This window comes from Lynx canadensis, chromosome A1, assembly GCF_007474595.2.
Source record: "Lynx canadensis isolate LIC74 chromosome A1, mLynCan4.pri.v2, whole genome shotgun sequence".
Lineage (NCBI taxonomy): Eukaryota > Metazoa > Chordata > Mammalia > Carnivora > Felidae > Lynx > Lynx canadensis.
Genome location: NC_044303.2, coordinates 156,458,355 through 156,471,290, shown reverse-complemented (window position 1 = coordinate 156,471,290; position 12,936 = coordinate 156,458,355). Strand labels below are relative to the sequence as shown.

Below are 12,936 nucleotides of genomic sequence, written 5' to 3'. Positions count from 1 at the left end.
ACCATAACCTGACCCAAAGTCAAAAGACATGCTTAGCCAACTGAACCATCCAGGTACCCCGTGAACATTTCTCTTTAATTTTTGCTATAGGATGGTGTATAATAGGGAATTGCTGGTAAAACTTGTATGGAAACCTGTGGGACTTGACAGATAAGACCAATTCCTGCATGTAAATAGATAAACCTTTATAACAGTGTTGTAATTATCATTCTAGGTCTTACGTATTTTACAAGTTGGCAGTTTGTTTTGCTAGCCCCCCCCCCCCCCCAGGCCATGACCATGTCTTTTACTCACCGCTGCACCCTGGTATCTTATACATTGCCCACCATACAAACTATGATATGTTTCTTGAAGGAATGTAGACACATTTTATTCACGTAGATTGACAGAGTTTTTAGTTCCCTATTCACAGAAGAAAAATAACTTCTTTCCTGCTAAGTGGAAATGCCTTCCTACTCAAAAGTACTCTCATATTCTACTTTTTTCTATTAGGAAACCTCACTCCATTGAGAAGCAGTATTATTGCTAGTAATAGCAATGATCAGATGTATATACCTTCTATAATATTAATTCTCAGGCACCATTATTTGGGCTATATTTTATAAATGAGGATACTGAAGATTTTGGATATTAAGTGACTTGTTCCTGACCACAGAGCTATTATTAAGCAGTGAAACCAGGATACATTTATGACAATTAAAAAATATATAAGACAGAGTATATTGAGCACTTAATTATGCATCAGGTACTATGCTAGATCTTTTATTTTCCATTTAATCTGAGTGTAACCATATGAGGGAAACATGATTATCATTGTTATTTTTCACATTTGGAAATAAGGCACAGAGAAGCTAAATAATTTGTCAGGGGTATGTGGTAGTTGATGGTAAAGCCAGATGGTCTTTCCTCTTATACCACCTGCCCCCACCCCACCCTCCCTCAGTCAGAATTGAGATAAGGACAATATGATTTATGACTGTTTGAGACATTCATAGTTTTAAAATATTATTTTCAGTGTTGGTATTTTTATTTTCTGCTATACTTAGCTGATTATGAAAATGCCTCAGTTTTTAAAGATAGTTATAAAATAGCCCTCCAAAAGGAAACTGAAATTTTCTTTGTGGATAGCAAATAAATTGGGTTCCTCAATCAGAGGAATTTTCAGTGTTGTTTTATTATTGTCATGAATGTAGTTTTTATAGAATTTCATTAGCAGTTATAGATTGACTAAATTAGTTTAACTTTTTCCATTGTATGTGTTTCATTTTTGTCTCTTAAACCTTAGGAGTAGTGTTTTTGTTTGTTTGTTTGTTTGTTTGTTTGTTTTACTCTTCATGGGCATACTGGGAAAAAACTTCTATTTGTGGTGTAAATGCCTTCCCTTTGGCCAAAATGGAGCAGAATTAGATCTTAATAAATCATAATTTTATATTATGATTGTTTACTGGAGTGCCATTTCTATGGCTTCCAGATACTGAATTTGACATAGTTTCATTTTTAAAACGGGCTAATTTTTTCCCTTAAAGTTATATTTTGAATTACACCAGAGGTAGCTTATAGCTACCTTTACATAGTTTGTATTTTTCTCCTCCTGCTGTCTGTTCCAGGTCGGAGACATTCTGACTTTGTAATTGGCACAAGCTTATAGTTCATTTTAAAAGAAATTTCAGGCTTTTGAAATTACCTGGAGATATTAAAAAAAAAATTAGATGATAGAGAACTAAACTTACACAGTAAGTTTAGCTAAATTACATTCAGCAACTTTAGGTATCTGTATGTATAAGGCATTGTGTTTGGTGACATGAGAGATATAAAGATGACAAAAACTTGATACCTTTATCCTGGGACTTGTAATCTGTTAGCCAACCCAGACAAATACATAAATAACTATAATGCAAGGCAGGCTATGATAAGTAACTGTGGTATAGGCATCAACAAAGTGCAGTGGGAAATCAGAATAGAGATTAATCCCAACTGGGAGGATCTATGAAGTTCTCATGGAGTAGGTAGGATTGAGTAGAGCTTAATTTATTGCTTTCATTCATTCTAGACTGTCTTCTGAAGATTGATGTCTATTTCCTTGAGCTCTTTAATTTTGTTACCAATTTGGATAAGCATGGCACAAATCCAGCAGGGAGGTCCAGATGAAAAAGAAAAGACTACAGCACTGAAAGGTACATGCTTAATTTGCTTTTTTAGGGGTTTTCATTGTTCCTCATGAAGGTATAGGAATATTTAGGTGATCTTCCTTTCATTTCAGTTCTAAAATAAGAATATTAGTTTTTAATCCATTTGTAACTCTTTGTATCCCTCACAACTGTCTCAGTGTCTGAAGTGTAGTATGTACTCAGTAAATCACAGAATCACATACTTTTACAACTGTAGGAAATCTTAACTCTTTTCTTATCCAAAGTCATCTATTTAAAGGTAAAACTAACACTATAAGTCTCTTGAGTCAAGATTAAGTGCCATTATCATATTTTTGTTGATCAGAATGTCATGCTTGGCTAGGGTAATGGTGTGCCTAATAATCCAGTATTCTATCTTCATGGCATTAATTAGGAATATATTTTTGATAGTTTTTAAAATTAAAAAAAATTATTTTAGAGGGAGAAAGAATTTGTAAGCAGGGGAAAGGGGCAGAAGGAGAGAGAGAGAGACTCTTAAGCAGCCTCCACACTCAGCATGGAGCCTGATGCAGGGCTTGATCCCACGACCCTGGGAGTCAGATGCTCAGCCTACTGAGCCACCCAGGCGCCCTGAATTAGGAATATTTTTTGAGAGGCTTTCCATGTTAACATCTCAGAAAGAATCTGCCCAAGGCATTCTTCTGGAATTTTGAATTCTAGACTTTTTAAGTCTGCAATCTAAAAGAATTTTACTCCTAAATGTGCATTTTTGAGCTGAAAGATTTCTTCATTATTACATATTTCAATCTAACTGTCTAGTGACTTACCCCAGATCAGCTTACCTAAGTAATTTGTATGTGGTCTCACAGTTACTTTCTTTGATGGTGAAAGAAAATCTTACGGATTTTCTAAATGTTGAGATGCCATCTGTGCTAGATAATGAATCTTTTATTCAATGTAGCGTCTTTGTAGTCTTCAAGATGCTTTGTAGGTGATGGCCCAAATGAATATGTACCAGACCATCTTAGTTGCAGCCATTTCTCTGAATCCCTCACTGCTATCCTGCCCTGCTTTATGAGGCTGGATGATAAAGATACCTCAAGATTCTCTCTTTCGACCTTACTTTATCTCTTTTCTTGAAAGCGTAAAACATATAAGTATGTAATAAAGAAGCCAGCCTCATCTTGTCCCTGCTTTTAGAGCTAATGTTCTCTCAATGGAATGGTGTAACTAGCCTGTACCTTCAAAAATGGAAAATGGCTAAGAGCATTACTTTCTTCTCACAAATGTGAGAGATGATGTAATGGATCAGAGTGGTCGCAGAAAGGATGATGACAGATTCTGGTTGTGTTGTGAAGAAAGAGATGACATGATTTGCTGTTGGGTCAACAAGATAAATTCGAATGCCCTTGGCCTAAAAAGCTCTTAGATTTGTTAGATTAAGAAAACTGGGAGAAATAGGTTGTGGTGATTGTAGTGGAAAGCAGGAGTTAGGTTTTAGATATATTAAATGTTAAACTGAGGTGCTTCTTAAACAGGAAGGTAAAGAGGTTGAGTATGGAGTTTGGGAGAGCATTTGGGTTAGAGATAAAAGTTTGAGGAAACATTAGTGTAGAGGTAATATTTAAAGAACCATGGGCCCTAATTGAGATCACTGGAGATGTCAATGTAGACAGGAAAAAGATCTGTAGATTGAGCCCTAGGGCATCTCAACTCTAGGGTCAGGAAGATGACCAGGAACCATCAAAAGAAGCTGAAAATGAATTTCTAGGAAGAAAGGCTAAGAACCAGGAGCAAGAGAGAGAGAGAGAGATCCTGAATGCCAAATGTAAAAAAAATGGGAGTAATTAATTTAGTCATGATGATAATTCATGTTATATAAGGACTTAGAAATTACTTTTGGAATTTACAGTGCGGAGGTCATTGGTGACCGTCAAAAAGAGCTATTTTCATGAATTGATGGAAATTAAAGCTCTTTTGGAGAGCTTCGGTAGAGAATGGGAAGAGAGGAATGGGAGACAGTTGTGGACAACCCTGTAGAAGGTTTTACTGCATGCTTGTATGCTGCTGGGGATGACTAGCACTCTCAGAATAATGGTTGATTTAGGAGAGAGGGCAAGGAATGTATGTAAGTCTCCTTCTAAATAGACTCTCTGGCTTTCCAACTAGATGGGTTTTGTGAGTCTTCAACCTTACTCTGTAATGTGAAAATTTGAATCTTTCAAGTTATGGTTCCAATTTACACTTCCTCAAGCAGTTTGTAAGAGTTTACATAGGTTTTCTGGGTTTTGGAGGTACAATTATGTAAAAAGAGTATGGATAGGGTCTAAAGATGAAACTGTCTGGATTTAAGCTCAGGTTTTTCTGCTTAGCTTCTCTGAATCTGTTAATTCATCAGTACTATAGGAATAAGAATGTTTAGCGCACATGAACTTGTAACAATTCATGAAGGAGTTAAATAGGAAATATTAGAAAACAAAATGGCAGTGCATAGCAAAGTATATTTCAAACAAATTGCCAAACTGAATAAAACTTTATCTTTCAAACAGTCTACTTACCAGTTTTTTTTTTTTAATTTTTTTTTTTAACGTGTATTTATTTTTGAGAAAGAGAGAGACAGAGCATGAACGGGAGAGAGGCAGAGAGAGAGGGAGACACAGAATCGGAAGCAGGCTCCAGGCTCTGAGCCATCAGCCCAGAACCCGATGCGGGGCTCAAACTCACGGACCGCGAGATCGTGACCTGAGCTGAAGTTGGACGCTTAACCGACTGAGCCAGCCAGGCGCCCCTCTACTTACGAGTTTTATGTTTTATGGATTATGTTTTTGGTGTCATATTCTTTGCCTAACCCTAGTTTATGAAAATTTTCTCCTGTGTTTTCTCCTAAAAAGTTCTATAATTTTAGATTTTACTTTTAAATTAATGACACATTTGGAGTTAATTTTTATAGAAGGTATGAGACCTAAGTCATGGGGTTTTGTTTGTTTGTTTTGCCTATTAATTTCTATTTGTGACAGCACATTTGTGAAAAAGGCTATCTTTCCACCATGGAATTACTTTGTCCATCTTTGTCAAAAATGGGTATATTTGGGTATTTGGGTGGCCTCATTTTGGGTTCTCTGTTTTGTTCCATGGATCTGTGTCTATCTCTTTGGTAACACTGTTGATTACTGTACTGTATAGTATGTCTTAAAATTGAGTAGAGTGATTCTTCCCATTTCATTCTTTTTCAAAAGTTTTAGCTTTTAGGTATTCTAGGTTGTTTGCTTTTCCATATACATTTTAGAGTTAAATTATCCATATCTGCAAAAAAATTTACTGAGATTTGATTAATATTCTATTTAAGCCTATAGATGAATATGGGGAATATTGACATCTTTATTGAGTCTTTCAATCCATGACATGGTATATCTCTGATTTATTTAGATCTTTGATTTCCTTTATCAGCGTTTTGTAGTTTTCAGCATATAGGTCTTAAATATTTATTAGATTTATACCTAAGTATTAATTCTTTAAGGTGATTATAAACAGTGTTGTATTCTTAATTTCAGTTGCCACGTGTTTATTCTTTTTTTTTTTAATATATGAAATTTATTGTCAAATTGGTTTCCATACAACACCCAGTGCTCATCCCAAAAGATACCCTCTTCAATACCCATCACCTCCCCTCCCCTCCCTCCCACCCCCCATCAACCCTCAGTTTGTTCTCAGTTTTTAAGAGTCTCTTATGCTTTGGCTCTCTCCCACTCTAACTTCTTCTTTTTTTTTTTTTTATTCCTTCCCCTCCCCCATGGGTTTCTGTTAAGTTTCTCAGGATCCACATAAGAGTGAAAACATATGGTATCTCTCTTTCTCTGTATGGCTTATTTCACTTAGCATCACACTCTCCAGTTCCATCCACGTTGCCACAAAGGGCCATTTTTCATTCTTTCTCATTGCCACGTAGCACTCCATTGTGTATATAAACTACAATTGCTTTATCCACTCATCACTTGATGGACATTTAGGCTCTTTCCACAATTTGGCCATTGTTGAGAGTGCTTCTATAAACATTGGGGTACAAGTGCCCCTATGCATCAGTACTCCTGTATCCCTTGGGTAAATTCCTAGCAGTGCTACTGCTGGCTCATAGGGTAGGTCTATTTTTAATTTTGTGAGGAACCTCCACACTGTTTTCCAGAGTGGCTGCACCAATTTGCATTCCCACCAACAGTGCAAGAGGGTTCCCGTTTCTCCACATCCTCTCCAGCATCTATAGTCTCCTGATTTGTTCATTTTCAGTTGCCACGTGTTTACTGATAGTTTATGGAAATGTGATCAAGTTTTGTTTGTTGATATTATGTCTAATGGCTCTCCTAATGTCACTTAATAGTTCTAGGAGTTTTGGGGGTAGATTCCTTCAGATTTTCTGTTAGGCCATCAGGTTGTTTGCACATTTGACGGTTTAATTTCTCCCTTTCCAATCAATATGGCTTTTATTTCCTTTCTTGCTTTTTTGTACTTGATAGAATTCTTAATACTATGTTGAATAAGAATAGTGAGCAAATGGACATTCTTTCCTTGTTCATCAGGGGTAATAATGAGTGGTGATACTCCCATTTTTACCCCTTTATTTTTAGACCTGTGAATTATGGCTATGGGAGAAACAGCACCATATATTTGAAACTAATTCTGAGTATACACAGCCTTCTAGAGAATCTGGCCTCAGCCCTGCAGGTTCTTTCACTTAGCTGACACAGTAAATGAATCTTCAAAAGGCCATTTCGCCATTCTCTCAAACTAGCTGTTTTAGGATGGTGGGGAAAAGGGTAAGACAAATGAATTTCATGAACATGGGACCATTGCTGCACTTCTTTTGCTGGGAAGTGAGCTCCTTGATCAGAAGCAATGCAATGTGGAATACCATGATGGTGGATAAGGCATTCTGTAACTCCACAAATAGTAGATATGGCAGAAGCATTTCATGTGGGGAAGACAAATCTATATTCAGAGAAAGTGTCTTTTCCAGTGAGAACAAAAAATGATACTTCTTTCGTGATGGAAGTAATATGATGTAATCCACTACCACCAGGTAGTTCACTGATTACTCTCGGGAGTGGCACTGTGTTGGAAGCTAAGTGTTATTTTCAGATTCTGGCAGTTTGGACAATCAGTAATGGCTACAGCCAGGTTGCCTTTGGTTAATGTAAGTTCATATTGATGAGCCCATGCCTCCTCCATCCCTGCCACCATGGCTACTTTGTTCATGAGCCCGTTGAGCAATGACAGGGGTGTCTGGGGAAAGAGGCTGACTGGTGTCCAGAGAAAGAGTTATCTTACTCACTTGGTAATTAAAATCTTCCGTCTTTTGAGGTAATCTTTTAGTGGGTATTAAGTTGGGACACAGCTATCTTTCACATCTTTTGCCCATTCAGAGAGGACTATTCACACACCTCTTTGCCTTATTTCCTCATCACCAATTGTCCAATTATATTCCTTCCAAGTCTCTGACCATCCAGCCAAACCAGTAGCCACAACCTATGAATCTTTATATAATCACATGTTTGGCCATATCTCTTTCTAGGCAAACGGTAGCCAAGTGCACTGCTCACAGTTCTCCCCGTTGGGAAGATTTCCTTTCACCACTTTCCTTCATTGGTATCCCAGACTCTCTGGCTGGTTTTGGTTGGTGCCTGAATATCATGCAGAACCATCTGTAAACCAGACCTGAGTTTTGCCTTCTATCAGCTGGTGGTAAGAACTCCCCCTGAGGCCTTAGGTGCATGCTGTTAGACAGAAGTTCAGTGTAGCAAGAATGGGGACTTTCTGCATTTGGGCTACTTCATGTAACTTTTGCCTCCAGGGCCTACTCAGTCCTGGTTACAGATACACCATTTCCATTTGATGATGGAGTGCTGTTGTACACACCCAACTTTAGGACTTGGTGGGTCAGATAACATTCAGTTTATAGTGAGCAGCTAAGGTCACATGGTAACTTGGTAGTCTGTGGTTAAGCATTCAGTCTCTCCTAAGGCCTAATGGCAGACCAATGAGAGTAGTTATCTGCAGTAGATGGCAGGGCTTTACTCCAAAATCCTAAGAGCCTGTACTGTGATTCACCAGCGGCTTACTGAAGATTCCAAACAGCATCCCAGGTTTCCTAGTTTAGTGATTTAGTTCTCACTGTAAGGTCTGGCATAAGATGAGTCATTACAGAGCTCTTCAAGAATGCCAGGGTTCTCCTCACAAATTTATTTCTCATTGTAGTAGGGAAAGGTATGTCTTCTGGACCTTCCCATTGTGAGTGAGTACGTCTTCAGTGACAAATCCATTGTAACATTCCTGTCTTCCAAAACCTTTGACCCTTTCCTCTGCATTAAACCAAGGCAGGTCTGACATTTAATCAGTCATCCTAATTCCCGAAGATTCAATGTTAAATATGGAATATCTGCTTAGTGAGCCTATATCAATAAATATGATCTGATTGTTCCTTCTACTATAATCCCATACCCTTAATATTTATTCCCACACATGTTTTCTGGATCTGTCTGTATAAATTAGAAAATCCAAAAGAGTGTTGGATATTGTGCTCCCCCTCACGAGTCATACTATATACCTCACCTTTAGGGGCCTGCTATGACTTGAGTGTAGTTGAAAGTCTAGTTGCAAAGAGGGCTTTGGGGAGTGGGTCCTTAAGAGAATCAGCTTTGTCTTGCCTGGCATCAGCCTTGAGCGGGGTGGAGGAGGACATTACTGTTTCCTTAGGCAACACAGGCTAATTCTCTAAGAGTAAGGTAGAGAGACCACTACTACTGAGGATGGGAAGGCTTCTTCCACTGGCAAAGAATTATCACAATTTAGAGGCTTATTGTCTCCAGCTTCTTCAGGGTTTTCCCACGTCACCATTCCAATTTACACGATCCCATTCTTTCCCAGTAGGTGTCCTCACTTTAACAATGGACACCTGTGAGGCTGGTAGTTCTGCTTGGACTGTATTTCAGCTAGTTGCAGGATGAGATTTTGTGTTTGATTTTTAACAATCTCAGTCCTTTGGCTACAAGAGATAAGGGTCACCTTCAGGACATGCTTAGAAAATTACAGGTTATTTATGCTACACTTGAGCTGAGAATTCAAATCCCTGATTGTATCCTTTTTTTTCCACCACTTTGTTCAGTGACTTTAGGAGCAACCAGCCAATCTCATTATGTTCATTAATTTTCCAAAAGTGTTTGAAAGTATCATATGCATATTCACCCAAACTCAAATGTTAATCTCATCCAGAAACACCTTCACAGACACACTCGGAGTAACATTTAACCAAATATCTGGGCATGGTATGGCTCAGTCAAATTGACACATAAAATTAACCATCACACCATTCCTCTGTCTTTGGACAGTTGGGTTGTTTCTTGGCAGTGAATACTGCTACTATGAGATGGGTGTACAAATATCTGTGTCTCTGTTTTCAGTTCTTCTGGATATCAAGTGGTATTTTTATCCAGTTACTTCATATGCTTAGTTGAAGTTTAGAATTCTAGTTGCTGAATCACTTTAATCACCTGAGGCATGTTTTAGAAGAAACACTTGTGTTACATCTGATGCATATTTAAGTTATATGGATCAGTTGTACTGTATTTTAGAGGTGATTGAAGGGATTCTTAATGGAAATGTTTTTTATACTTGATTTCTGCCTAATCCACTGCCTTTGGAACCCAGTCTCTGTATAAACTGCAGCTTGACAGTGTTGCTTTTATTTTAAAAAGTAGAAAACATAATTCCTGATGTTTTCTTTCTACATGTCTCTCAGTGCTAATGAAATTTAAAAAAAAAAATCTATATCTGATTTCCTAGTTAACAGAGGAGAAGTTTGTGGATTTCCTATTTATTCAGTACATTTTGTCATTCACAGGAACATTCTGGGCAAAGTAAAAGCATATTTCTGTATTTATAACTTCCTTTTTTATAAGGTAATGAAGAGAGGGGGCACAGTATTTTAGGGTTGCATCGAACATAGAGTAAGTGTGGTGATTTTGAAAGAGCATTGAGTTACGTATTGGAAAATACATTTATTCTATTAATCCCACTATACTCTTAGGGTGTAATTTTGGACAAGCCATTTTACCTCTCTGAGTTCATTTTCTTGTCTGACAGATAGTGAAGGTGGTAATACATGCCACTGTTTTATAGGGTTGTGATGATCAAGTGAGGTAAAGTACGTGACAACTTTAAATTGGTACATAGATGTTAGGTGGCATTTTATGATCTGAGCTGGTAGAGAAAATGGTTATTAGACATGATATAACTATCTGCTTATGTATTGGATCATCGCTGTGTGTCTGATTAAAAGGTTTCTAAGTTTTGAACTGTAGAAGATGACTGAAGTCAAGGAGTCAGTTTTGTCTCAGAACTTCAACTCACTGGAGAGAGAGAAGCATTTTCTAACCACTCCAACCCAATTTTGGGTATTAAGTCTTCTATTTTACTCTGTTTCACAAATAATTACGTGGTGTTCAGAACTTTATGAATGAATCAGAAATTTGTCAGCATGTATCCCTTTTTTAGCCCAATATGCATATTATGTGGCATTTCCAAACATTTTATTATTTTTAAATGTTGAAAATGGTATATTTTTATATGAGTTGAAGTTTATTTGGTATAGTAGTTTGAAGAGTACTAAAAAATGATTTTTTTGAGGGCTTATCTGTATGTCCCCGAGACAGACTAGAGACTGGAGGCAGACAAACTACTTTTTTCTTTGGCATATTTTCATGTTTCATACAGTTGGATTTGTTATATTTCTGTAAGAGAGGAAAAGGGACTGCTTTGCTTTATTATATATCCTAGGAGCTGTTTTCTCTTCAGGAACTTGAGTTAGAACGAATAATCTCAAAACCTAAACTTTCTTAAAAAACATCTTTTCAGAACTGAATAAATTTGAAGTTTATCTTTTTGTTTTTCTGAGCTTTGATAGGACTCTGTGATGACGAATAGTGAGAATTTTTGCCTCATCCCATATTAAAAGCCTAAAAGATACCATTAAATACTTGTTGACAGACTGATTCTAGAGCTGGGGCAGGGAAAAGTTAAGCCTAGAGCAAATATCTTTTTTTTTTTTCTTTTCTTTCTTTCAGGAATAGAATTTAGTGATTCATTGCCTACATATAACACCCACTGTTCATCCCAGCAAGTGTCCTCCTTAATGTCCATTGCCCATTTAGCCCATCCACCCACCCAACACCCATACAGTAACCCTCAGTTTGTTCTATGTAGTTAAGAGTCTCTTATGGTTTGTCTCCCTCTCTATTTTTATATTATTTTTGCTTCCCTTCCCTTATATGCATCTGTTTTGTATCTTAAATTACACATATGAGTGAAATCATATGATATTTGTCTTTCTCTGACTTATTTCGCTTAGCATAATACACTCTAGTACCGTCCACATTGTTGCAAATGGCAAGATTTCATTCTTTTTGATTGCCAAATAATATTCCATTGAATATATATACCACATCTTCTTTATCCATTCATCAGTCAATGGACATTTGGGCTCCTTTCATACTTTGGCTATTGTTGATAGTGCTGCTATAAACATTGGGGTGCATGTGCCCTTTGAAACAGCACTCCTGTATCCTTTGGATACATACCTAGTAGTGCCATTGCTGGGTCATAGAGTAGTTCTATTTTTGATTTTTTGAGGAACCTGCATGCTGTTTTCCAGAGTGGTTGCACCAGTTTGCATTTCTACCAGCATTGCAAAAGGGCTCCTTTTTCTCTGCATCCCCATCAACGTCTGTTGTTGCCTGAGTTGGTAATGTTAGCCATTCTGACAAGTGTGAGAGGTGGTATCTCATGGTGGTTTTGATTTGTATTTCCCTGATTACAAATGATGTTGCGCATTTTTTCATGTGTCTGTTAGCCACCTTGGTGTCTTCTTTGGAAAAGTATCTATTCATGTCTTTTGCCCATTCTTTCAGTGGATTATTTGCTTTTTGGGTGTTGAGTTTGAGAAGTTATTTATAGATTTTGGATACCAACCCTGTAGCTGATATGTCATTTGCAAATATCTTCTCCCATTCTGTCAGTTAGTTGCCTTTTAGTTTTGCTGTTTCCTTCCCTGTGCTGAAACTTTTTATCTTGATGAGGTTACAATAGTTCATTTTTGCTTTGTTTCCTTTGCCTCCAGAGATGTGTTGAGTAAGAAGTTACTGCGACCAAGGTCAAAGAGGTTTTTGCCTGTTTTCTCCTTTAGGATTTTGATGGCTTCCTCTCTTACATTTAGGTCTTTCATCCATTTTGAATTTATATTTGTATGTAATATAAAAAAGTGGTCCAGGTTCATTCTTCTGCATGTCGTCCAGTTTTCCTAACACCATTTGCTGAAGAGTCTGTCTTTATTCCATTGGATATTCTTCCCTGCTTTGTCAAAGATTAATTAGCCATACATTTGTGGGTCCGTTTCTGGGTTCTCTATTCTGTTCCTTTGATCTGAGTGTCTGTTTTTGTGTCAGTACCATACTGTCTTGATGATTACAGCTTTGTAATACAGCTTGAGTCCGGAATTGTGATGCCTGCAACTGTGGAGGCATCTTTGGTTTTCTTTTTCAGGGTTGCTTTGGCTCTTCAGAGTCTTTTCTGGACCTGTACAAATTTTAGGATTGTTTGTTCTAGCTCTGTGAAGAATGCTGGTGTTATTTCAGTAGGGATTGCTAGAGTAAGCATCTTGTGGTAACACAAAGTAAGGAAATATTTAAAAAAAAAAAAAAAGATAAGAGCATGTCAAAGAGTTATAGGAACCACCTGAAAGCTTACGGTCATGGCCAATGCTGGA

General features: G+C 37.3%; 1 protein-coding gene across 8 annotated transcripts in view; it reads left to right on the top strand.

The window, feature by feature from the left end:
- The window catches only part of FAM172A (family with sequence similarity 172 member A), a 436,993-nt gene that overhangs the window by 35,767 nt on the left and 388,290 nt on the right, over positions 1-12,936 (top strand). For 5 of the 8 annotated variants that reach the window (XM_030324786.1, XM_030324762.1, XM_030324744.1 and 2 more), the window contains exon 2: positions 2,051-2,174. The exons of 2 other annotated variants lie outside the window; for them this stretch is intronic. In XM_030324786.1, coding sequence (XP_030180646.1) covers positions 2,069-2,174 — 106 coding nt within the window. In that variant the 5' untranslated portion in view covers positions 2,051-2,068. Of the gene's footprint in view, positions 1-2,050; positions 2,175-12,936 lie in introns of those variants that run through there. One more of the 8 variants, XM_030324778.1, reaches the window with a different exon arrangement.